Source organism: Bubalus kerabau, chromosome 2 (assembly GCF_029407905.1).
Source record: "Bubalus kerabau isolate K-KA32 ecotype Philippines breed swamp buffalo chromosome 2, PCC_UOA_SB_1v2, whole genome shotgun sequence".
NCBI classification, from domain to species: domain Eukaryota; kingdom Metazoa; phylum Chordata; class Mammalia; order Artiodactyla; family Bovidae; genus Bubalus; species Bubalus kerabau.
Window position 1 is genome coordinate 156,419,694 of NC_073625.1, and position 26,959 is coordinate 156,446,652.

Genomic DNA, 26,959 nt, shown 5'->3' on the forward strand with positions numbered 1-26,959 from the left:
CTTTGCATTGATCACTGAGGAAGGCTTTCTTATCTCTCCTTGCTATTCTTTGGAACTCTGCATTCAAATGGGTATATCTTTCCTTTTCTCCTTTGCTTTTTGCTTCTCTTCTTTTCACAGCTATTTGTAAGGCCTCCTCAGACAACTGTTTTGCCTTTTTGCACTTCTTTTTCTTGGGAATGGTCTTGATCCCTGCCTCCTGTACAATGTCACGAACCTCCATCTATAGTTCTGTACATGGTATTAGTCTTTTAACATAATTCTCCTAACAGCTTATGAGGGAGGAACTATTGTGATCTTCACTTTATAAAAGTTAAGTTATCCCAGGAAGAATGCAACCTAAGCATTTTGGAGAGCTTTCTGACACTGATTAAGAGGATATAATATGGATATAATTATTATTATATATAATTAAGGTTATAGTTAAGAAATATATATATATATATAGGCTTCCCAGGTGGTGCTAAGGTGAAGAACCCACCTGCCAATGCAGGAGACATAAGGGACTCGGGTTCCATTCCTGGATTGGAAAGATCCCCTGGAGGAGAGCATGACAACCCACTCCAATATTCTTGACTGGAGAATCCCATGGTCAGAGGAACCTGATGGGCTATAGTCCATAGGGTCACAAAGAGTCAGAGATGACTGAAGTGACTTAACACACACACATATACACACACTCTCCTTTTGTAAAATTCCAAGTCTGTTTATGATTAAAAAAAAAAATACCTTTCAGCAAACTAGCAATAGAAGGAAATATCCTTAATCTAATAAAGGATATCTACAAAAACCTACAACCGAAATCATACTTAATGGGGAAATGTTGAATGCTTCCCCCATTGAATTAATAATAAGATAAGGATATCCCTTGGGTGATTATTAAAAACATGTTTTCTGCTTAAATCGTATAAGGTAATTTAATATTTTATAACATTAGAACCTTTTCAGAGTGGAAGATTTGTTTTTCAGAAGTCATGAATAATTCTTAAAACTTGTTCTTTGCCATGTGAAGATGCTTTGTTAAACCTGTCCAGTATTGGAATATAAAAGCACAATGAATGCTTAGTGCAGCATGAATTAGCATATCTTTCACCTAGGAAGCTGACAATATAATTGGTGATCCCTGAAATAAGGGTATCTCAACTGTAACAGATTATTTGAGAGCCTAGAGGGAAACCCTTCCCAAATTTTGATTTGGAACTCTGTAAGGCAATGCGTACCACTACTATCAAAACTAAAAGTGGGCAGTGGCATCCTTACCTCTGCATTTCTGAATCAGAGGTTAGAATAAGGAAATATGGCTCTCTGTCCATATGTGTTTTACATAGTCCTCTGGCACTAATCACAAGATGACCTCAAATGATTTGAAACTTAAGTCGAAAGTCTTTGGAAAGAAATATACTCTTGTCTCAGCAAGAGTCCAAATTCCTTTCCAACTTCTTGGCAATAGCTTGGAAAAGACTGTCCAGTTAATTATGATAAATTCACCTTATTTCTTTCTCAATGTGAGACCAGATTCAAACCACTGATTGGTAAGCTGTCTCAGAAAAATGGAGATAGAAAATTGACCTCCCATTTACTGTAGCAGTAATAATATGTACCAGATAGGGTGGGTATGAGCCTTACATAGATAGAGCCATTATGCTTTGCCCAGTGCCTGGCACACAGTTCATCAGTGGTTACCAAGATTCTTCTTTTTATTCCCATCATCATAATCATCATCATTGTTATTGTCATCACTGTCTGTCATATACCAGGCCCATATTAAAAAATTAAAGGCAAATCCATAATCATTTGTGGAGTTCTGTAATCTCTGGGGAGACACTTAGCCATTAAAAATTCATGATAGTTATTTTTCAAGGAAAAGGTTTTAAGTTCACTGCATTACAGCTTGTTGAGGAAAAAACTGTATTAATCAAATATTGTAGAAAACAGGCTACTAAAGTAATTCTCATTAAGAATATTCAACCTGAACATTAATACATATAAAGAAATACTAATTTTATGCTATAAACATCAGTACAAATGAAGATCAAGAAGTAGAGAAACATCTTGAATCAGAAAAGAATGTTTTCTGAATTGTTAACCAGGTCTTGGACCTGATGCTTGTCAGAGTTTGCACCTTCCTGACTTCACCAGCAGATGTTGCTGTAAAGTAGAATAAAGCCTACACAGTTATGAACATCCATGGGCCAAGCTCTGAGAGTAACTTACCCACAGTGGAAAGGAATCTTTGTATTTGTTTGCTTGTATTTTTGTTCACTTATTTTCTGTTAAATCCACTGGGAACAACTCGGAAAAACATTTTTATGGTAACTATTTCATTCCAAAAATTATTTCAGGGTTTATAAAACATTTTTAGATACATTATCTCTCATTATTTTATTTTTATTATACCCCTTCAGCAAGTTAGGCAAGTGCTGTTATCCCCAATTTCTTGGCTGACTTGAGACTCATAAAGATCAATTGGCAGGCCTAAGTCATCTAGTTAGTGAATAATAATGCTAGGATCTGAATGCTGTGTTCTTGACCCCAAGCCCAGGAAGCTTTCTTCTGTACTCTGGATTTATAAAACAGAATACAAGGATCATCAATCTGAGTTTTCAAGTTCACTGAATCAAGGAATATATAAGTGAACACACACAATTACTTTGACCAAGATTTTTAACTTTTTGAGTGCTATTTCTTATGGCTACAATACAGCTCTAGAAACATTTGGCCTTAGTTAGCTTCTCAAAGAGCTCTCTAATATAAAATTTAACAAGAGATGAAATAAAAATCAATTATAATTTCTTCTTTGTTTGATAATCTGTTTATTTAGGTGAAGTTAATTGAGTATAATAAATACCTAGCTCTAAGATTCTGTAATGTATACTTAATAGTCAACTGTTCTGGATATATTTTAAGGAATTAATACTTGATTAAAAGCCAACTCATGCATATCAAAGGAAACTGTAAACAAGGTAAAAAGACAACCCTCAGAATGGAAGAAAATAATTTCAAATGAAGCAACTGACAAAGGAGTAATCTCCAAAATATACAAGCAGCTCATGCAACTCAATATCAGAAAACAAGCCAGTCAAAAAATGGGCAGAGGACCTGAACAGACATTGCTTCAGAGAAGACATACAGATGGCCAACAAACACATGAAAAGATGCTCACCATCACTACTTATTAAAGAAATGCAAATCAAAACCACAATGAGGTATCACCACACACCGGTCAGAATGGCCAACATCAAAAAATCTACAAACGATAAATGCTAAAGAGGATATGGAGAAAAGGGAACCCTCTTGTACTGTTGGTGGGAATATAAACTGATACAGTCACTATGGAGAACAGTATGAAGATTCCTTTAAAAACTACGAATAAAACTATCATATGACCAGGCAGTTCCACTACTGGGCATCTACCTGAGAAAACCGTAATTCAAAAAGACACATGTACCCTAATGCTCATTGCAGCACAATTTACAATAACCAGGACTTGGAAGCAACCTAGATGTCCACTGAGAGATGAATGGATAAAGAAGTTGTGGTACAAATTGTCCACAATACACAATATATGCAGTATATGTTGTATAAAATGTTACCAAGCCATAAAAAGGAATGAATTTGAGTCAGTTCAAATGAGGTGGATGAACCTAGGGCATGTTATACAAAGTGAAGTAAGTCAGAGAAAAACAAAAATAGTATATTAATGCATATACTACTACTACTAAGTCACTTCAGTTGTGTCCAGACTCTGTGCGACCCCATAGATGGCAGCCCACCAGGGTCCCCCGTCCCTGGAACTCTCCAGGCAAGAACACTGGAGTGGGTTGCCATTTCCTTCTCCAATGCATGAAAGTGAAAAGTGAAAGTGAAGTCACTCAGTCGTGTCCAACCCTCAACAACCCCATGGACTGCAGCCTTCCAGGCTCCTCCATCCATGGGATTTTCCAGGCAATAGTACTGGAGTGGGGTGCCTTCTCCTATTAATGTATGTGTGTGTGTGTATATATATATATATATATATATATGAAATCTAAAAGAATGGCATGGATCATCTTATTTGCAGAGCAGGAATAGAGATGCAGATGTGGAGGACCGTCTTGTGGTCACAGAGGGGAAGGAGAGGGTGGGACAAACCTAGAGAGTAGCACTGATGTTCATACACTACTGTGTGTAAAATAAACAGCTAATGGGAGGCTGCTGGACAACACAGGGAGCCCAGTCTGCTGCTCTGTGATGACCTAGAGGGACAGGATGGGGGCTGGGATGGGAGGGAAGAGGTATATATACACTTATACCTGATTCTTATTGTTGTACAGCAGAAACCAATGCAACATTGTAAAGCAATTATCCTCCAGTTAAAAAAAATGTTTAAGCCGACTCATATTGCAACAGACAAGGAAAATATATCAACTCTATCTTGTAAGTTACCATCTTTGCAAAAATGTTGCTCTACTGCTGTACATATATATGTACTAGAGTGGCAGAATAGCAAACTGTGACAGTTTGCCTGGAACTGAAAGATTTCCTGGGACTCTCAGTACTAAAACTGGGTTGCTCCTAGGCAAACCAGGACAGTTGGTCACTCTAGCATACATACACAATGTTTTATATTTTGTAAGTGTAATGTTCAGTTCAGTTCAGTAGCTCAGTCATGTCCGGCTCTTTTAATATATTATGTATTAATTATACACATATTTTTCTTTGAATGACGTGCATGATTCTTTTACTGTGCTATAATAAGATGCCCTCAGTAACCATCCTGGTGAGTGACTCTTTGCCAATGTGCTAGACTAAGCCAGCATGCTGATATTTCTTTTTAGATATTTTATCTCAGTTTCATGCATTTCTTACTTCCTCCTTTTCTTGACACTGTGTATTCTAAAATTCATTAAATACTATTAGTGTAAAGAAAAAGTTAGCCAGCTTCCTGAAATTTGTAAAATGTATTTTGTACAGGTAGTCTATCAGTATTTTGAAGGAATAAAGTGCTTGGTCTTCTTTATTAAAAAGAAAAATTGCTCCACTGGATCAGGATTAGATTAAGTGGTCAACCAATAGTGGACTGAAGAAGATAAAAGTATATGTGTATTTTTTTTTTTTTTGTAAAAGAAGTACAGGGACAGGCAGCCTAGGGCTGTCAAGACAGGATCATAATATTAAAGACCTAAGCTTATTCTATATTGTTGTGCTAAATCTAAGATGTTTACTGAAATTCTAGCCATTTCTACCATATTCCAATCAATCAATTCCCTTTGATAGAGGAAGAGATAGGGAATCACATTCAGTATTTCACCATCAGCCAGAATTTAGTCATTTGACCACATCTAGTTTTGCACTTGATACTGGAAAATAGAAACTTTACTCCAAGTGGCCATACATACCATTAAAAAATCAGAATTCTGTTTCTTAGGTAAAAGAGGGAAAATAGATAGAGGGAACAATTGGAAGTCTTTAAAATACTTATTCAGATTGAGTGTAGATGAAATTTCTACTTTTGTAACCCAGTGGTTGCTTTTTTTCCAGTTTGTTTCTTCTCTGCCTTCAACATGTTATTCCTGTTAAAAATTTAAAAGTTCCCTTACTTTTAACTTTATCAGCATATGAGTTTGCATACCTCTTGGCCGGCATAATTTAGGGTCTCTTTCCAATATGGAAAGGAATTGAAAGCATGCTTAACTCTCTGCTGAAGGCTTGGTCAAGTATTTCCTCCTCTAGCATTTGGAATCATATAGACAGTGGCTAATCAGGGACTTCCATATGACATTGAGCCTGAAATCTTGAAATATGTAATCTCCAAGGGTCTAAGACTGACTTGTGACCACAAACTTGGGAATGATTTTCTTTGAAACATTTCAGCCTGGTTTTGAGAGTCTCACAAGAAGGGTGAAGCTATGCAAATACCTTGAATATCTTCAAAGATTCCTAGATTTATAGAATTTCACTGCTGAAAGATACTACATGTTCAACCCCCTCCTTTTACTGAGAAACTCCAGAGTTAAGTAACCTAAGGTCTAGGCTGTTGTTTACTTTCTAAGTCATGTCCAACTCTTTTGCGACCCCATAGACTATATAGCCCACCACACTGTTCTGTCCATGGGATTTCCCAGGCATGAATACTGGAGTGGGTTGCCATTCTGCAGGGGATCGTCTTCTGCATTGACAGGCAGATTCCTTACCACTGAGCCCCCAGAGAAGCCCAAGGACCAGGCTAGTTCATTACAAAATGTGGTTTGCTAATTACTATTGGTTCTCTTATCCAAACCTCATGAACAGGAGATGACTTGTGGCTGTTCAGGCCCTATCTTTAGGCAGACACATCATCACCATGGTTCTACTACGTTTCCTACTGATATTCAGAAGTGGCTTTGAGATGTTGCACTATCAGCCCTTGCATGGCCTCCACAGGAGGAGAACATTAGTGTGGTAGGGAGTTACATCCCCAGCTACAGGATGACGGCCTTGACTGTCCCCTCCTTTATGCATAAGTAAGAGAATGGGATATGTGTTAAGGGCAGAAGTCATTGTTTCTTTTCCACATTTTTAGATCTCCCTTATAATAGTCCTGTGCATCCCAGGTGGCTCAGTGGTAAAGAATCCACCTGCCAATGCAGGAAACTCTGGTTCAGTCCCTGAGTGGGGAAGATCCCTTGGAGAAGGAAGTAGCAGTCTACTCCAGTATTCTTGCCTGGGAAATCTCATGGACAGAGGAGCCTGGTGGGCTACAGTCACTGGGGTCACAAAAGAGTCAGTCAAGCTTAGTGACTAAATAACAACCACAATAAGAATCCTCAGTCATCTCTTGCAGGCATCATGTGAATCTGAGAACTTTGATAATTCATACTTTCTTTCCATGTATACATGGGACAGAAAGTTGTGTATGTTCACAGCATTATCAAGTTGGAAGGGATCATTTCTTCAATTCCTTGATTTCTCAGTTGAGAAAACTAAAACCCAGAGAGATGAATTGACTTAGCTAAGATCATCTGTTTTGCTTATGACTTATAGAAAGCCAATGCTTAAAACAATTCTATAGTTTGTTTCTAACAATATTGTTGTTGTTTAGTCACTAAGTTGTGTCCAACTCTTTTGTGACCCCATGAACTGTAGCCCGCCAGGCTCCTCAGTCTATGGGATTTCCCAGGCAAGAGTATTGGAGTGGGCTGCCATTTCCTTCCCCAGGGGATCTTCCAACCCAGGAATCAAACCCAAGTCTCCTGCACTGCAAGCATATTCTTTACCACTGAGCCGGGGAAGCACCCCTAACAATACTAACCATTACTATTTACATAGTAGGTTAGCATCTGAAAACTAGTGTTTGCTTTAGATAAAAAAATGAGAAGTGTGGATTTGCTTCCAGACATTTTAAATATATACTTAGATGACATGGACTAGTTTTATAAAATATTTTATTTACAGTAGAGCTTTACAAAAATAGTCTTAATAAAATTAATACAAAACCATTTTACAATATAACTTATATAACTATCTCCTCAAAAAAATGACATTTGATTATAACACATAAACTACATTTGTATTTGTTAAGTCACATTGTAGTATAAATATGTTTTATCATCATTTTTTCATAATAAGGCCTATACCAATGAACAATGGACAACAAATTTTATTATTCTTCCAATGTAAAATTCATCTCTGGCCAAAATGAAATTAACCAAAGAAAAGTAAAACAATTGTCCTTCTGTTCATTCATACAGTCCTTTTTAATTATTGGAGAGTTTATCTGACAAAGACATAGCATTAATCTGAAAGCACCATGGCATAAAATCTAGTAACAATATCCCCAAAAGCCTTCTCCAGTCTCCCTTTCAACTATTTACTCAGTATTTTGCCAAGATAAATAAAGATTGATCTCAACTCTCTCCTTCATTAATCTCAAGTGTTCTTAATATGCATTCAGGTTTTTAGACCTTCCCAACTGGCGTATGTTTAAGATGCAAGTTTATTTCTTTGGCTTCAAGTAGAGTTTCACAGCCCTTAAGAAACATACTGTGCTCCTCCGTGGGGCTGAATCTCTGTGACTCCCCACCCAACCACATTGCCCCGGATGTGACAGGACTCTGCTCCTCCGGCCTCTCTTATCTCTTCCTTACTGAGAACACCATCCCAGATATTGAAGCCTGTGAGTCTGCCAGAGAAGGCTAATGTTTCATCAAAGCCACCACCCACGCAGCAGCCGTTCTTTTCTTGCCCAATCTGCAGGATTCCCCCCTCAGGAACAACGTGACCTGTGGCCATATCAACAGCAGAGCCCACCAAGTCACCATTTACCCACAAGGCCATGTGCCCTTTCTTTGAATTCCAGGTGCTGCACAGATGGGTCCACGTTCCTAGGGAAATCACAGCATCAGCGACCAGTCTGTTTTCCTCTCCACCCACCACAAGCATTATGGACCGATAGCTGAGGTACAGCTGGATCTCATATGGATTCCTCTTTGTGCCATAAGAAAACAGGACTGTTTTGTTTAATACTTCTGTGGCTTTGACCCAAATGCAGGCGCTGAAAGTCTCGAGTTTCATTGGTGTCGCCGGATGCACGCTTGCAAAAATCTTCTTGGAACGCATGGGGAATAAAATGGCTGTTTCACAACCTAGAGTGGCAAGAAAGTAAGAATATGAGAGAAAATACAAATTCATTTTGAAATGATTCTGGCAGTTAGGTATTTTAGGATGGGCCTTTTAATGACTACAACTGAAAACTACATGCAGCAATATGTTATGACTCGAGGGGCCCAAGTGTAATCTCCATAGTGCAAAGAAAACAGGAATAAGGAAATCCAACTGTCTCATTAAGGGAAGCATTTAAATGGAAAAGAAGGCACACAGAGAAATAGTGAAACTGGGTTCGAACTTGGGTACTTGGCCACCTGATGTTAAGCCCTGACTCACTGGAAAAGACCCTGATGCTGGGAAAGGTTGAGGACAGAGGGTGAAGGGAGTGACAGTGGATGAGATGGTTGGATGGCATCATTGACTCAATGGACATGAGTTTGAGCAACCTCTGGGAGATAATGAAGGACAGGGAAGTCCAGTGTGCTGCAGTCCATGGGGTCGCAAAGAGATGGACATGACTTAGCAGCTGAACAACAACAACAATTCTGGCTGCAGGAGCCATAACCCTAACCAGCACACTGCACTGCCTCTTAGTGGTAGAAGAACCTCTGGATTTGGCTAAAAGAACTGGAATTCAGTTTGTTTTACTACCAGCAAGCTATATAGCTTTTGATGAGCCCCACAATCTCTCCAGGCTTAACAGTTATCTGTCAAAGGCTCTTCCCTTCTCCTTCTAAATTCTGCAAGTCTGTAAGCAGCAAGTATGTAACATTTGAGAAGAACTTTGAAGACCAAGAGTGAGAGAGTGAAGTTGGTCAGTCACGTCCACTCTCTGTGATCCCATGGACTGTAGCCTACCAGGCTCCTCCATCCATGGAATTTTCCAGGCAAGAGTAGTGGAGTGGGTTGTCATTTCCTTCTCCAGGAGATCTTCCCGACCCAGGGATCGAACCCAGGTCTCCCACATTGCAAGCAAACACTTTACCCTCTGAGCCACCAGGGAATACTTTGTAGACCAAAGATATGCTTAAAAATTCTCTTTGTCCAAATGCTTACAAGTACTATGTAAGCCCTAACAGAAAATCTTTAAGGAAGAGTGAATTCTTCCAAGGGGCCGGATGGAGGATGTATTTCCACTAATACACACTTAGAAGGAGACTTTCAAACTTGAGGGGTGGGAGCTCCCACCTCTGTCCATCTCCAGGTCACATGGCCAGTAAGGGAGCTGAAGATGCTGAAGTGAAGACCTTTCAAGTGTCTCTGGGAAATAATATGCTAAAAGCTTTAATAAGTGAGCTCTGCCTTGTGCTGAACTCAAATATATACATATAAAAGACCAATTAAAGATTTTTTTAAAAATCTAAGTTAGGGCTTGGAGAAGGAAATGGCAACCCAGTCCAGTATATTCTTGCCCGGAAAATCTCATGGACAGAGAAGCCTGGTGGTCTACATCCATGGGGTCACAAAAGAGTTGGACATGACTTAGCGACTAAACAACAACAAAAATTAGGGCTAAGTATTCACTTTATAACAACCTTTTAAGGAAGATTTACCATAAGATAGCTTTAAAAAGCAAATTCCCAGAGCATTTGAAGACTAAGGGGTAAATAAGACTTGCAGGAACCAAATGTCCATTTGAAGTGTGGTAAACTAAGTTAACTGTCTAAAGTGGCTGAAGAAAGGTGGGCTCCAACCCATAAAAATTAAGCAGATGGACCTTATCCTTTTGAAATAGTCAAAGAAGATATTGAGGTTCAGAAAATCCTATAAAAGTAATCATCACACTAAAGCACAAAATTGGTCCTGCCATACTTTGGTATTAGCTTTTTCCCTGAATAATTTGAATTTCTAAAGATTTTTTAAAATCAATTTTTAATGAGGCATTGATTCTTTTTGAAAATGAGATTGGTAGATGCATACTTTTCTAGCTGTTATTTAAATCCAGCAAAGATCATGGAACAAAAGATCACCATATGCTTGGGCATTTTAGATATTGTCTAATGTTTCAGTAAAACAGTGTTCAGAGAGAGCGCCTACTGCAATCTAATTAACTGATTTCCTGTTTAAATAAGACCAGTCAGTCAGGATTGCATTCCAAAGCCTTCCTTGATTGCCTCTCAGAGACCCAGCTTCCCCTCTAGGCTGCACTGGTTATGTAAGTTCAATGAGTAGAACTGCATGTTGGCAAGTTTTTTCTGTGGCTTCTTTTGGGGGTCGGTGATTGAGACCCTTGATATGTCTTTAAAATGTCAGAAACTCTCTCACGAAATGGCTTTTAACTAATAGGTTTTTTCTGATTATATTATCAAAGACCAAACAAAATTAAAACCAGGTTCTTAAGAGGCTGACAACTGAATGATTAGGAATCCCTTAGGAGCCAAGCTGGCAGGAAACCAAGAGAGGAAAAAATCAAAGCATGTGGGTAGATGTATGAATGGATGTAATAAGAATTAACACTTTTGAATTCAGAAATGCATCCTTCTTCTGCTCTAACTGGTATGCAGAGGTGGAGGTGAAAGTTAGCATAACTCTTCAGTTTTCCCAGTACATGATATGTACAGTGATTTTACATGGTTTGCAAAAGACAAGAAATTTCATCCATTAAAACTGCCAGAGAATTATAGTTTGTCCTGTCACTTATACTAAGGATCTATTGTATTTTATATTTTATGATTTTTTTATTTTTATGATTTCCCTATTATTTTATGATTTCCCCCCCTCTAAAGCCCTACTTTAAAAAACATGCTCTGTACTGATAAACAGTCCTCAATTATTTAGGAAAGACTGGTATTTTGGTATAATATCTGCAATTTTAAATGAAAAATGCTCTCACATATGCTTGATTCTGCCTCCTACCCCATATAGTAAGAGTTGCTTTATTGGACATAAAAGGTGTAATTGTTTTCTGTTCATAAGTTGCTTATGAACAGGGAAAAGTGTATATTTTCTTACCTAGAACATGGGTTTTCTAATATAACCCACAAATGATTGTTATAGCACCATTTCTTAGAAATTCTGACTTTTTATAAAGGAGTGTTATTCGCTCCAAATCTTCTCTATATTTCCTTGAGGCATCTTTAAAATGTATTATTTCGGGCCCACATATGTTTGGAAGTTCACTAGTATCACATGGGACTTTGGTAGGTTGCATTTGGTTTGAACTGCCTCTCTTCTGTTTCACCCTGATCCTCCACATCCCCGGAGGTACTGCCTGGATGCCAACTAGCTCCTACATCTGACTGTTCCACTGTGGATCCCTCAGCTGCTGGTTTATTCCAAACTTCACACCCTTGGAGCTCACTCTGGAGCTCATTTCACAGACCCTGGGGGCTCGGGGCAGGCGACCTTGGGAGACCAGATTCAACCTCGAGTCTCTTGTTTGGAACTGGTAGGGAGAAGGGGCCAACCCAGGGACTGGAAAAAGTTCCTTAAAATTAGGCTGGGTCCTGAAATAGCGCAGGGAACCAGAGCTCCCTTAAAGACAGAGGCAGGCTAAAATTAGAAGAAGTGGAAATCCCTAACGGAGGGAAGCTGGACATTGAGAGCAGTCACTCATAACTGGCCAATAGAGTTTCTCTAACGCCTGCTCCGATCAAGTGTCAATCTGGAGGCCCTTGAGGTCTATTTCAAGACTGTGATGGTTACCTACACAGCTATCTTCTGGGTTCCTCAGAACTGAAGACTGACTACTTTTGAAAGCAATATTCCCGCCTTTTATGATGTATCTGAGCTATGTGACCCGCGCACGCTGAAACAGAAGGGTGTGAGCCTGTGTGTTCCTCACACTAAAGCCTCCCCTTAGAGGCTTGGTTGGCTTACTCGGTTTCCCGCAACTCGCGCTTTGAGAACGAAGCAGCGCAGGGATCCCCACCAGTCCCCGCGTCCTTACCTGCCGGCAGCCAGCGGCTGGCTGCCCAGCCCTGCACAGCTCGGAGATCGGTCCGCGTCCGCCGCAGCTCCTCCAGCATCGCGCCCAGGGCCCGCCCCGCCTCCTCCTGAGGTCGCAGCGCCGCAGCCTCTTCCAGGCGCGCCAACCGGCGGCCAGCATTGCGGCTCGCCTGCAGCAGCTCGTCCAGCGCCTGGGTCAGCCTGGCCTCGGCGGGGGCCTCCGGCGCGCACAGCTTCTGCAGGCTTCCCGCCAGCCGGCCCAGCTCGGCCCGCAGCTTCTGCAGCTCGTCCCGGAGCATGGCGTCGGTGGCCTGCAGCATCATGCCCTCCCGCATCTGCGAGTTCTCCAGCATGATGAAGAGCTTGTCCCACTCGGAGTTCTCACGACTGCAGTCGCACGGCGTGGCTAGAGCGGGGAACATACACGCATTACAGACCTGAACCTCCCTCGGGTGTTCTTTGTAAAATGCCGACCTCCCTCGATGGTCGCCAAGTGACAGCCCGTCCCCAGTACCCCCTTCCCTTTAAGGAAACCTGCAAAAATCTTGCAAGTTTATAAGCTGAACTCGATGAAATTGCCGTTCATGGAGCTCAAAACAGGCGAATACCGGTGATTTCATAGAATTCGACCCATTACGTATCTGAGAGAAGTAACTTTATGAAACCTCCTTTCCTGACATGCTTTTCTCTTTTGCAAAACTCTTTTTTAGTTGTTGTTGTTTATTGCATTGGCAACAAAATATATGTATAATACTTAGACCTAAGGAGGTAGATATGTAGTTAAGGATTAGCAGAGAAACAGTTAAAATGAACTTACGGTCCTCAGTGGGATGGAGTCCATTGTCTATTTCGTTGTCCAAATTCACATACATGAGCTCATAATCATCCGAGTTCTCCGCCGACACTGCAGACCAGAGCGCACAAAACAGAATCACAGAGATATGCATTGCTGGAGAGACGAGGTTCTTCCCACCGCTGTCGGGAGGGAACGAGGCAAGAGGCTCTCAGAGTGCAGAAGGAGCGGAGGAGAGTGCGAGTGAGAGGCAGGAGCTGAGAGCCCTTAATAAATGCTGGGGAAAGTCTGAATGGGGATGAATGAGTAATGCCAGTGGCACTGCCTTAACGGGAGTTCCCCAGATTTGGGGGGGAGGGCTGGGGGAAAGGAGGGTGACGGAGATGTGGGGGACGTTGCACAATAGTAAACCACAAAGGTTTACAGTACAGTCAGATTAACTGGAGGAGGGTCAGAGGGGAAAGAAGGGGGAAGACAGGGCTAGGACTGTCTCCCCCTGGGGATTAGCTGTTGTAACTTGAATTGGTAGTACTGAAGGATGAGAGGGAGAGGAGAGGGATTAGGGGAATAGAGATTTAGGGGAATAGATTCAGCAGACATAGAGGTGTGAAAGCAAGAGCATCATCCCAGCATTTTGTGTGCGCTCTCATTATTTCACAACCCTTTACGCATAGAAAACATTTTTTCACTTTTTCTTTGTGCAGTTTTACAGGTCTAAGATGTGAAAGTTACTTTCTGATTTCAAGATAAACCAACACAGTAAGAATTTGTATGCTTCTAGAAGCCACATCCATTCCAAGTCATTCCATCTTTAATCCTTCTGGAGTTACAACTATACTTTTATAAACATACTTTTTAATGAGAAGCACAACAAAACTAGTAAACCTAAAATAAGGAGGAGTTGGGGGAAAGGAATAAACTGATTTTTTACGTGTGTTTCTTTTCATAATCTATTATGTGGGTATCTTATTTCACTAGGCTCAGAGTCAAAGATCATGTTTTTAAAGTAAATTTAGGGATTCCTGCTTCTGCCAGTATATGGAGATCTATATAAGCTGAAAACTCTGCTGAAAAAAAAACCTAGAAATGTGTTTACATTCGAATAATAATTAAAAACTTTAAATGTACAAATAAGTTCCCCATAAAGTCAGGACAATATCCAGAGGCCAAGTGTTCTAAGTTGCTTCAGTCATGTCCAACTCTTTGTGACCTTATGGACTGCAGCCCCGCTAGTCTCCTCTGTCCATGGAATTTCCCAGGCAAGAATACTGGAGTAAGTTGCCATGCCCTTCTCCAGGAGATCTTCCTGACCCAGGGATTGAACCTACATCTCTTATGTCTCTTTCATTGGCAGGCGGGTTCTTTACCACCAATGCCACCTACCCAAAGAGAGGGAACCAAAAACTGAGCAGTGAGCCCATGAGCTGAATCTAGAGCCCCCCTACACACACACACACACATCAGGGGAGGTGAACGGGGAAGAGATGCTTCAGTTCTTTATTAACCAAGTGTTAAGGGCCACAAGGCTTAGGTCAGGGTGGGGAGTTAACTGACTAGATTTCAATAGATATAGCTCCAGTCCTTACCCTAGCACAGAAGTGAGAAGTAAGCCTGTCTCTCTTTGACTGAACTCTACAAGGTCCCTAAGAGTTTGTGGCTTTGGGCCTGCTCTTATACATGTTCAACAAGTAAATGTGTACTATTTGCCACAGTAAAAATAAAGTCATAATAAAAAATATTTAAACATAGGAGGAAACAATCTACCATAAATGAGAACCAGCAGAAACCAAAAGGGATTGGACACCCCTCCCTCAAGAATTTCATTTATTTAAAATATCAGTGAGAAACTGGAAAATAAGTGTGTTTAAAATGATTTAAGATCTGCAAGAAATAACTGGAAACCTGAAAAATGAAAAAGACACTGTCAGAAGAAGAAGAATAGGCCTATTATTTAAAGAAATATAACCTTGAGTTAAAAAATTAATTGAAATTTTTAAGAAATTAAAGGAATGGCAAAGCTGAAGAGAATATTAAGGAACTGCAAGAAAGATCTAAGAAAAAAAATTCTAAAGTCCTTTCATTGTTCAGGATAGCAAAATTAATTTTTTTTTGTTGGTTCAAGTATGTTTATCTTTCAAATGACAGCCACCAAAACCAAGAGGAAATAAAATGACCAAATAGAAGGAATAGAGTGAATTAAAAAAAAAAAAAACTTTAGCTGTTCAATAGGAAGTAGTAAAGAAGGGAAGAAAAGCATAGACAAAGCAAGATAAATAAAAAGCACATACGGCAGTGGTTTAGTTGCTAAGTCACGTCAGACTCTTGCAACCCCACAGACGAGCGCACCAGGCTTCTCTGCCCATGGGATTCTCCAGGCAGGAATACTGGAGTAGGTTGCTATTTCTTTCTCCAAAAAGCACCTGTAATGTAAAAATAAATCCAAATATACCTAATACTATAAATACTAATCACTAAATATTAATGAAACAAACATTCCAGTTAAGAGACAAAAGTTGTCAGGAATATTTTTTAAGTCCAATTCTACGTCACTTATAAGATCACACATAAAACACAAGAATCTAGAAACCTTGAAAGCAAAAAATTTAAAGGTGGTGAGAGAATATACCAAACAAGGGCTATTCAGAAAAGCTAGCATCGCTGTATTAATATTAGTCAAAAATAGACTTTAAGGCAAAGAGAGTAATGGAATTATGATGAAATAAATAATTTGCCAGGAAGATACCTCAGAACTATCTAGTAACATCGTTCCCACCTGTGGTGGATTCATTTTGATATTTGGCAAAACTAATACAATTATGTAAAGTTTCAAAATAAAATAAAATTTAAAAAAAAAAAACAAAAAAATATGCCAATATTGACAGACTTATAAGGAAAAATTGGTAAATCCATAGTCACAGAGGCAGATTTTCACATACTTCTTGTAACTGATAAGTCCATTTCTGTCAAAACTGATGATTAAAATGCTAAAAACTTCAAAAGGATATAGAAATGTATATAATTTAAAATTTGATATAATAAAATGTATAGAACATTGCCCAGAAAGTTCGATAAGCAAGTTCTACCATGCAAGGAACACATAATTCCCATTTTATATTAACTGCCTCTGAGAATGTAGTGTGCAGGAGTGCACTAAATTCTTTTTATATGTCTAGGAAGGCTGATACTAAAAAAAAAGACAAGGTCAATACAAGAAAGGAAAACTGCAAGTCAGTCTCATTTAAGAATATAGATGCAGAAGCTCTAAATGAAGTATTAGCCAAAGAAATCCAGTAATACTTGCTTTCAGTACATCATACCAAGTTGAGTGTATTCCAAGAGTGCAAGATTGATTAAACATTAGAATACTCATTCATTTACTACAGTAACAATTTAAAAGAGAAATCATATGGTCATATGGACAGATGTAGAAAAGTCAATTAATAAAATTTAACATTCATTCATGTTCAAACTAGGAAAAAGACAGGAACTTAAACTGATAAAATATAAATACCAAGAATATGTAGAAACATATACAAACATTATGATGAATCCTTAGAAGCATACTCTTTAAAAACAGGAATTAGAAAGTGATGTCAGGACCTGGTTCTACTCATCAAAGTGTTGGAGGTCCCAGCTGGTAAAGTAGGGCAATAAAAGAAACTTAAGGAATAATACAAAGTTGTTACTTATTATCATTTGATTATTTTTCTACAGAAAATCTTGAGACTCCATTAATAAAAAAAAGAACTAAACAAGTTTTGCTGGATGAAAGATCAGTGTACAAAAATTTATTGATTTCTTAATATAGCAGATAAATAGAAAACATCTTTAAAAAACCAAAAACTTCCATTTCAATAGCAACAACAACTATGGAATACCTAGGAATCAATTTAATAAAAGATAGACAAGGCACAGCTAATATCACAAAACTTTAGAGATATAAAAAAAGTTACATAGAAGAATATATCATGTTCTTGAATGAGAAGACTTAGTTTCACAGAGATGTCAGTTATCCCAAATTAGTCTATATATTCAATGTGAAAAATAATCCTAACCTAGCTTTACAAGGAAGTTGACAAAGTAATGGTAAAATTTATATAAAGTAGCCAAGAGGAATTTGAAGCAGAAAATGAAGAATTAAGAGGAATCGGAAGCAGAAGATGAAGAAACTTGCCTTGTGAGGTAAAATGACTTATTATAAATTGCAATTAAGAAAATGTATAAAGGGCTTCCTAGGTGACTCTAGTGGTAAAGAATCTACCTGCCAATGCAGGAGACATAAGAGACGTGGGTTTGATCCCTGGGTCAGGAAGATTCCCTAGAGGAGGAAATGGCAATCCATTCTGGTATTCTTGCCTGGAGAATCCCATGGACCAGAGGAGCCTGGCGGGCTGCAGTCTATACGGTCAAAATGAGTCAGACACGACTGAAGTGACTTAGCAGACATAATTGGTGAAGGTATGATAAATAACCAGACCCATATACACGGGAAACTTTATATATGAAAGAAGTATCGCAAATCAGAAGGGAAACAGTTGGTCACTGAATAAATTGATCTGAGATGATTGTTTATATACACACACATATATAAATTTATAATTAGATCCCTTCCTTATATACACAAAAATAAAATCCAGATGATTAAGACATAAAACAAAATCATAATACTTTTAGGAGAAAATATAGTAGAATATTTTTATGAACATGGATAGGGAAAGAATTCTCAATTAAAAAATTTATAAACCATAAAATAAATTTAAAAACCAACTCCATTAGGATTACAACTTTAAAACTGACAGACCAAAAATTAGTGTCCAGAATAAATAAGGAACTTCTACAAATCAGTGCTTCCCTGATAGCTCAGTTGGTAAAGAATCCACCTGCAATGCGGGAGACCCCAGTTCAATTCCTGGGCTGGGAAGATCCACTGGAAAAGGGATAGGCTACTCACGCCAGTATTCTTGCATGGAGAGTTCCATAGACTGTACAGCCCATGGGGTTACAAAGAGTCGGACACAACTGAGTGACTTTCACAAATCAGTGAGAAAACACAGACATCTTGATTGAAAATAAGCAAAGGATATGAAAGGCTAAATCATGGAAGAGCAACATAAAAAGGTTGCTCAGCCTCAGAAGTAAAGACATGAAAATTAGAACAAAAAATAAGGTAACATTTTTATACCCCGTCAGATTGGCGAAAACTGGTGTCTGCCAAGACTAAATGTTGGCAACAGAAACATTCATGCTTCTGTTGATAGGTATGTAAGTTGTTATAATCATGGTGGTAGGCAGAATAATGACCTCCCCCCCAAAGTTGTTCACATCTTAATTCCCACAACCTGTGAACACAATGTGTTTCATTGCACTGAAGATAAAATTAGGTTACCATATAAGGAGAAATTCTAGATTATCCAAATGAACCTAATGTTATCACAAGGGTGCTTAAGTCAAAGAAAGGCAGAAGAGATAATCAGAGGAAGAGGTGTAGTGATGGAAGCAGGGTCAGAGAATGCTGTGTAGCTAACTTTGAAGATGAAGGAAGGAGACCCCAAAGCAAAGAATGCTGGTGGTCTCTAGAAGCCAGAAAAGCCAAGAAACAGATTCCTTCCTACAACCTCCAAGAAGGAACCCAGCCTTTCCAAGACCTGGATTTTTACCCAGTAAGACTCATGCTATACTTCTGTATTACAGAAATATAAGATAATAAATTTCTATTATTTTGGGCCACACGTTTATGTCAGTTTCTTATGGCAGCTATAGAAAACTACTACAACCATTTTGAGAAGAAATTTTGGAACATCTAGAAACTTAACTCCCAGGGACAAACCCACTGCTTTACTACTTAATTATGTGGTCCAGTGACCATCAACATCACCTGAGAACTTGTTAGAAATTCAAATTCTCAAACTCTACTGTGGTATTGGAGAAGACTCTTGAGAGTCCCTTGGACTGCAAGGAGATCCAACCAGTCCATCCTAAAGGAGACCAGTCCTGGGTGTTCATTGAAAGGTCTGATGCTGAGGCTGAAACTCCAATACTTTGGGCACCTCATGTGAAGAGTTGAGTCATTGGAAAAGACCCTGATGCTGGGAGGGATTGGGGGCAGGAGGAGAAGGGGACAACAGAGGATGAGATGGCTGGATGGCATCACCGATTCAATGGACATGAGTTTGGGTGAACTCCGGGAGTTGGTGATGGACAGGGAGGCCTGGCCTGCTTCGATTCATGGGGTCGCAAAGAGTCGGACACAACTGAGCAACTGAACTGAGTTTTGATAAAGTTAGTTGGTAGGCACACCAGTGGTCCTTGTATTTTTGCCTATGTTTGTCTAATGACTTGAAATATTTCATAATGAAGAAGAATATAGTAATTTATTAATGAAATTAATAAAATTTCTATACCAAAGTGTTTTCATCAGTTTAAAAAAAACACCCTTATTTAATTTTGTATTATTTGAACAAATTCAAGTCCACTAAAAATGACTAATCTAGGTTTTCCCCTCCAGGAGTCTGAGGACCTTTAATGAATATTGTATCCTGTCTTCAATTCCAGTGACAGTCCCATTTACTGTAACTTTTTCCAGCAGTTAATCAGTATGTCTACATAGCTAAGTTCTATGAGTAATGTACCTTGTATAGATTGGAAATAACATTGGCAATTCCTGATATCTTAAGAAAAAGTTCTTAGTAAAATAACAGGAAAACAAAATAAAACAATGTTTTTCACATTTAAAAAAATCTGAATATTTCCAATATTTTGGGCTCTGTGGTTATATGATTGAAATCTGTTTGAGACCATTCTATAAGCCATATGTGGAAAAAGCAATTCTAATTATTTACCATCACCCTGATACATTCACTTTGATCCAGAATCACCCTTTCATTAAATTTTGCCATAGATATTCAGAAAATTCTGGCCTTCTTTTCTTAATCCTCATATCCAAATGTCCCCACCATTTAATAAGGGTTTACAAACGTGTAATCACTGCTTACTTGATTCTTTCTGTGTATAACTTCTATATAGAGAGCCACATTTAAAATAAATAGAGGCAAGAAAATTCTTGTTCAAGAAATCCCTAGAAATAAATTCTGAGACATTTAAGTACTTGAGGGGATTTTTCGAAAAACTCCATACCATAAGCAATAGGCAGATGTTTCCCATATGTTGTTTGCAAACGAGTCCCATAGCTTAAGTCATTTTCTTCTTCTTTAGGTTCTGCCATTTTAAACCCAGTTGTCTATATAAGTCTTTGAGGCAAATCACGTGACAAACAAGCTCAGTCTAAACTTCCCTTGATATAGTGCAGAAATTGAGGATCTAAATTTGCATTGCTACTTTCCTAACTATTCATAAAAATAAGGCATAGCCTCCATATGTCAGTTGTCTAAATCAGGCCTCCATATCTCTCAGGAACATGAATACATTCCTCTGCACTATTTTTATTTTTATTTTTTTGGTTCAGTTTCATTTAGATCCATGCTTACAGCACTGCTTAGTTTTTATTTAAACAGCATCCAAATACTGTTTCTCAACAGGAATTCTTTATCAGAACTGTTTCTTCCACAAGGGTTCGGTCTGGTTACTGTCAAATTCTCTTTTCCCCAGGGCGCATTACTCAGGAAAATTTTTCATTAGATAATAATGCTGATCATATCATAAAATATTCCCTTTTACAGAAACTGTTTAATGCTTTAGTGATTTTTCAGAATAAAAATAAATACCATGTTATTTTAAGCAGAGGATTTGGTCATCAGCCTGTGCTGCTTAATATGTGAGGAAGTGGAAAATTTATTACATTAATAATATTATTTCTATGGCTCATGGACTGATAAAGTCATCATTCTCGTTATTGTTCCTTCAACAGGTAATGCCATGTTGTTGAGAGTTTTACCTGCTGTGTATGAAAAGCAGCCTCAACCAATTAACAGACACCTCACAGAACTCCTAGGCTTGATGTCTCAACTGGAACAACCAGAACAGTACCATCTTCTACGGCTTTTGCATGTAGCTGCAAAGAGGAAGCAACTGGAGGTAAAAATTATATTATATACAACATGATCCACACAGAAAGGTTGCTGCTGCAAGCCATGTGTTATACCAGGATTCATGACCTCCAGAGGAGGGGATTTTGATCTGGGGTCAGAGATGAGACTTGACTACTTGGAGCTTTTTCTGCAGCAAAGTTTTATTAAAGTGTAACAGAGATAGGGAAAGCTTCTGACACAGACATCAGAAGGGGACAGAAAGAGTGACCCCTTGCTAGTTTTTAGCAAGGTGTTTTATGTCTGTTAGAAAGCTATTAATCAGATAAGAGAGACACCTCAAGGCTGAGAGAGTTTCACCAGGCCCCTCTCCCACAGTATGCGTTTTTGAGATAGGATGGCAGGAGGTGCATCATAAAACAATTGACATGAATACTGGTTTGTTGAGCCCGTTCTCAGCCCAAGGTTTGAGAAAAGAAAAAAAGTTAGTCTTAGGGGGAACCATTGTAAAGAAAGGCAGATTCCAAAGCAAATACATAGTTTCATTAACATAGCTTAAGAAAAACATTTCTAGAAGAGAAATGGATTGGTTAGCTCAAGGCAGAACCAGGTGTCCTCAACACAGAATTAAAAGAAGCCTCTTTTAATTTTGTGTCGAGAAGGAAAAAAACGTCTGCCACTTGAAGTTTGTTTCCTCCTGCCTGTTACCCTCTCATCACAGCTGAGCCTGTTTAGATGCCAGTGTCATCTGGAAACACCCTCACAGAGACGCTGAGAATAATGTTTCATCAAATATCCGGGTGCCCTCTGACCCAGTGAAGCTGGCACACAAAATTAACCACTACAGGTACAGTAATACAAACACATCAAGTGTGCAAATCTGTAGTCACTGCAGAACATCTTTGATGAAAGTTCAGTGTGGTTGTGCAGTCCTTGGGATCTACAGTTTCTCAGATGGGGCCCTGGGGAAGACCTGCACACGTCTTCACTTATGGGGAAATCAGCCTGTAATGAGAGCAAAGGCTCACCTTCTAGATGGCAAATTAGTTATTCTTTGAGTGTGTGCCAAGCTTCTTCTGACTCTTTGTGACCCTATGGACTGCAGCCTGCCAGGCTCCTCTGTCCATGGGATTCTCCAGGCAAAAATACAAAAAGAATACTTTGCCATTGGGAAGGTAGTGGGTTGCTGTTCCCTTCTTCAGGAGATCTTCCTGTCCCAGGGATCAAACCTAGATCTTCTGCACTGCAGGCAAATTCTTTACCATCTGAGCCACCTGGGAAGCCCACTAGCGCCATAATAATTAGGTTGCATGTGACTATCAGCAACCAAAGACCCAACCCGTACTGGTTTAAACAATAAAAGGAATGCATTAGTGCATACAATGGGGAAAAACCTTCAGATAAGACTTGATTAGGGGCTCAAGTATGTGAGCAGAACAGCTTCTCCATCTCCATTTCTCAGATTTTTGATTTCTCAATGTTGGCTTCCATTTTCTGTAGGCTTTCTCCTTGTGGGATCTGGATGGGAGTCGGGGTTCTATAAGCAGTATGCTTCTCCCCCATGACTCCTGAAACATCCAAATCAAAGTCCTGAGAGTCTTTGTTTCAGACCCCTGCTCTATCCCTGGAGCTTCTCCTGAACCCTGAAGACACTCAGAAACAAGAGGCTGCTAGGAAGAGGGGCGGAGAAGGCAATGGCAACCCACTCCAGTACTCTTGCCTGGCAAATCCCATGGACGGAGGAACCTAGTAGGCTGCAGTCCATGGGGTCCCTAGGAGTCGGACCCAACTGAGCGACTTCACTTTCACTTTTCACTTTCATGCATTGGAGAAGGAAACGACAACCCACTCCAGTGTTCTTGCCTGAAGAATCCCAGGGACAGGAGAGCCTGGTGGGCTGCTCTCTCTGGGGCTACACAGAGTCAGGCACGACTGACATGACTTAGCAGCGTCAGCAGCTTCAGGAAGGGGGAAGTAGAAGTGGATTCTAGAGGGCACAAGCACATGTGCATATACAGATTAATGCTAAGACCAAGGTTATATCAGTTATGGCTGCATCTTTGCTCCATTATCATGTTAATATCAATATCCACCACTTGAAAAACAACACCAAGGTGAAAACTGGAACATTTGAATTCAATGTCAAAATTCAAAGAAAGGCAGACAAGGTTGATTATATGTATAATTAACCACAATAGACTGTAAGCTCCTCGTGGCAAGGCATGATTTCTTCTTTTCCTCTGTATCCCACATCTTGTTACAGTATCTGATAGTACTCAATAAATATTCATAAAACTAAGCTTAATTAAAGAGGCTGATAAGTGCTCTACAAAAGATAGAAACAGATTTTTAAGAAAAGGAGGGTGGGAGAAAAAAAAAAAGAGGTTGGGAGGACTTCACTAGCAGTCCAGTGGTTAAGACTTGGCACTCCTAATAAGGTGGCATGAGTTTGATCCCTAGTCTAGGAACTAAGATCCCACATGCCTCAGGCCCAGCCTCTCAAAGAAAGGTATAAACAGAGATGGGATGGCAGTGAGTTCTGCCTTAGGGGAAAACAGGTGCCATGAAGATGCACAGAGGGAGTGGCATCAGGCCAGACCTTGAGGTTTTGTGTCAGGTTGAGAAGAGAGGCAGATGGCCTTTAAGAAGTGGGGACCGGGCTGGGAGACCTGGACATGAGAGAGCAGGCTTGAGCCCCACCCCCGGAGGTTTCAGGTCAGTAGTTCTAGAATGGGGTCCCCAATTCTACTCTTTTTCAAGTTCCCTGGCGTTGCTGCCCCTGCTGCTTCAGTGACCACACTTAGAGCAGCAAGGCTAGAGGTCAGACAGAGGACTGGGCGCCTCTCTGTTACCTGGTATACAGTTTTGCTTTTGCCCTTAGAACAATATATTGCAGTTATTTTTTCCATGTCTTTCTCTCCCAGTGTGCCTTAAACTCCTTGAGGAGCACAGCACCTGTGTCTGCATATTTGTATGAATGCCCTACCACAGTGCTGGGCACATAGTAGGGCTTCAATAAAGTGTTGTTGAATTTGGAAATGAAAAAATGAACAAAAGAGGTCAAAGAAAGTAAAGACCATGAAAATAAGTAAAACAATGCGTGTGGTCTTCAAAGAGGGAAAGTGACTCAACAGGGTCAAGATATAGGGACTTAAAGGAGATTGGAGATAGGAATCAACCTTGGCTTTGGTAGCTGGAGACCCACTAGTGACTCATGAGAGGCAGTGGTCTGTAGGGGTGAAGTGGGGAGTGGAAGACATCTATTATGGATTGTGTGTGGAAGGGAAGTGTAGGAAATGCCTGCATGGCTGTTGGAGTTTAGAGGAAATAAGGAGGGTTTAAAAATATCCAGTAAGAATAAAGTGATTGAAGATGTGGCAGAAAATATTAGATAGAACAAGCTAGAGGTAGTCTGGGAGTGAATTCCAAGCACAGATTGAAAAATGAATTTCAGAAAGGATTAAGGACATAAAGGATGGGCAAAGCTACAGCAGAGTTTGGGCAGGGAGTGGAGTTAAGGGATCACTAGACCAGGTAAAAGAAAGCTCAGAGTGAGGGGGACACAGACAGGGTGGTGTATTATTTTCCTGTGCTGCTCTAACATTACCACAAATGTAGTGATTTAAAACAACACAAATTTATTACTTTACAGTTTTGTAAGTCAGAAGTCTAAAATGGGTCAGCAGGCTTGCATTCCTTCCGGAGAATCTAGAGAAGAATGTTTCCTTGCCCTTTCCAGCTGCAATAGCCTGGCTCACGGCCTGCATCACTCTCACCTCTGCTTTTCCATCATGTTTTCCCTGACTCTGACTCTTCTTCTTCCCTTTGCCAAGGTCCTGTGATTACATTGGGACCACCCAGATGATCCAAGAGTATCTTGCCATCGCAAGACCCTTAACTTAATCGCATTTACAAAGTCCCTGTTTCACAGGTTCCATGGATTCGAATGTGGACATCTTGGGGAAGTTGTTATTCTGCCTACCACAGATAGAGACTGGGGACCAGGTGATGTGGGGAATAGAGAGAGGTGACTAATAGGCAGGACCTGGTTTCAGAAAAGAGACAGCTGGGCATGCCATTTTATCTGCAGCCTGAGAGCGAAAGCTAAACACAATGTTTAGAAGGGCAGGTTCAATACAAGTTCAAGGAGGATCTGGAGAGAATAAGCAAATTCAACTTATTTCCCATGGAATAAAGACAGTAAATGAAACCAGGAGGACGCTCACTTATAGGAAGGGGCTTGGTGTGACCTGACCCAAAAAGGTAAGGTCCAAGAGTGATAGATAGTGGCACCTTGTGTGGCATTCAGAGAGGTCCCAGCAGACCGCTGGTTACAGTCTTTCTGTGGCTGTCCAGAGACTTGGGAAAGGGCTTATGAAGCTATTTAAAACCAGGCCCCTGTCTGTTGCTTGGCCTCCTTTGTTGCTGTTGTTCAGTCACTCTTGTTGTTGTTGCTGTTGTTCAGTCACTCTTGTTGTTGTTGTGTCCGACTCTTTGCTACCTCACAGACTGCAGCACGCCAGGCTTCCCTGTCCTTCACCATCTCCCTGAGTTTGCTCAGACTCATGTCTGTTGAGTCAGTGATGTCATCCAACCATCTCATCCTCTGTCACCCCCTTCTCCTCTTGCCCTCAATCTTTGCCAGCATCCGGGTCTCTTTAACCCTTAGACCTTGAACAAGTATCTGGTCTCAGGGATCACAAGCGGGCATTCTCTATCAGGCACTGAGTTTTTATGTACATGTCATGTTCTCCACCTAGAATGATCTTCCCTCACCAGCACCACCCTTTGTGAGCTGACAATTGCTTAGATGTGGCTTTCTTGCCTGCAAAACTTTCTGACTCTTTTCTTACCCCTAATCCCTGACACAGCACATTTCACACTGCCATGAATTTGTCTCTGCTGTTCTCTTTCCCTCCGGACCACCTTGAAAGTGAAAGTGAAAGTCACTCATTTGTGTCCAGCTCTTTGCCATGGAATTCTGCAGGCCAGAATACTAGAATACTGGAGCAGGTAGCCATTCCCTTCTCCAGGGGATCTTCCCAACCCAGGGATCTAACCCAGGTCTCCTGCATTGCAGGTGGATTCTTTACCAGATGAGCCACCAGGGAAGCCCAAGAATACTGGAGTGGGTCGCCTATCACTTCTCCAGCAGGTCTTCCCAACCCAGGAATTGAACCAGAGTCTCCTGCACTGCAGGTGGATTCTTTACCAGCTGAACTACCAGGGAACCACCTTGGCTGTGATACAAATGCTTGAGACACGAGGACTCCCTTGTCCATTACTGTGTCCCCAATGCCTGGCATAGTATCTGGCACAGAGAAGTCACTCTGTGAATATTTCTTAACACAGATGAAATAGTATTAGTGCCTAAATTTGCAGAGGATTTATCATTCACAAAGGATTTTTGTTTTAACATCTAATATCTCACTTAATGCTACCAATAACTCTATAATGTGTAATTTTTTTCCATTTTACACTAGTCAGAATGGATGCTTTGATGTCAATGGAGTATACCCTTTAAAATTATATACACATTAAAATGAATTAATCCGTTAAAGGTAGGGGGAAAAACTGGATGCTTTGAGAGGTTATCCTGCCCCCATCACCCAGTAGTGAGCAGTAAGGGACACTGCTGGACAGGTCCAGCACTCTGACTCCCAGCCCCCTCCTCTCTTCTTCTGGGGGAGTCACTGAGCAGCCTCCACTTCCGAAGGCCCCAGGGGAGTGT

At 40.1% G+C, this 26,959-nt stretch overlaps 2 protein-coding genes across 2 annotated transcripts in view; one reads left to right on the plus strand and one right to left on the minus strand.

The window, feature by feature from the left end:
- VEPH1 (ventricular zone expressed PH domain containing 1) overlaps positions 1-26,959 on the plus strand; it is a 258,723-nt gene that overhangs the window by 67,016 nt on the left and 164,748 nt on the right. Inside the window, exon 4 of the mRNA XM_055569246.1 lies at positions 21,111-21,277. Coding sequence (XP_055425221.1) covers positions 21,111-21,277 — 167 coding nt within the window. The remainder of the gene's footprint in view (positions 1-21,110; positions 21,278-26,959) is intronic.
- Positions 7,417-13,473, minus strand: PTX3 (pentraxin 3). Its single transcript, XM_055569245.1, has 3 exons — positions 13,271-13,473; positions 12,455-12,859; positions 7,417-8,603 (listed from the first exon to the last, which is right to left on the minus strand). Exons 1-3 carry the CDS (start codon positions 13,398-13,400, stop codon positions 7,990-7,992), a joined length of 1,149 nt encoding a protein of 382 aa, XP_055425220.1. The 5' UTR covers positions 13,401-13,473; the 3' UTR covers positions 7,417-7,989.

What these genes read in the sequence shown, in the direction of transcription:
- PTX3 (XM_055569245.1), bottom strand. Translation starts at nt 13,400, where the DNA reads ATGCATATCTCTGTGATTCTGTTTTGTGCGCTCTGGTCTGCAGTGTCG. An exon ending in ACTCCATCCCACTGAGGACC is followed by an intron (nt 12,860 to 13,270) that starts GTAAGTTCATTT and finishes TCCCCGCTCTAG; the next exon opens with CCACGCCGTGCGACTGCAGT. An exon ending in CAGCCGCTGGCTGCCGGCAG is followed by an intron (nt 8,604 to 12,454) that starts GTAAGGACGCGG and finishes TTGCCACTCTAG; the next exon opens with GTTGTGAAACAGCCATTTTA.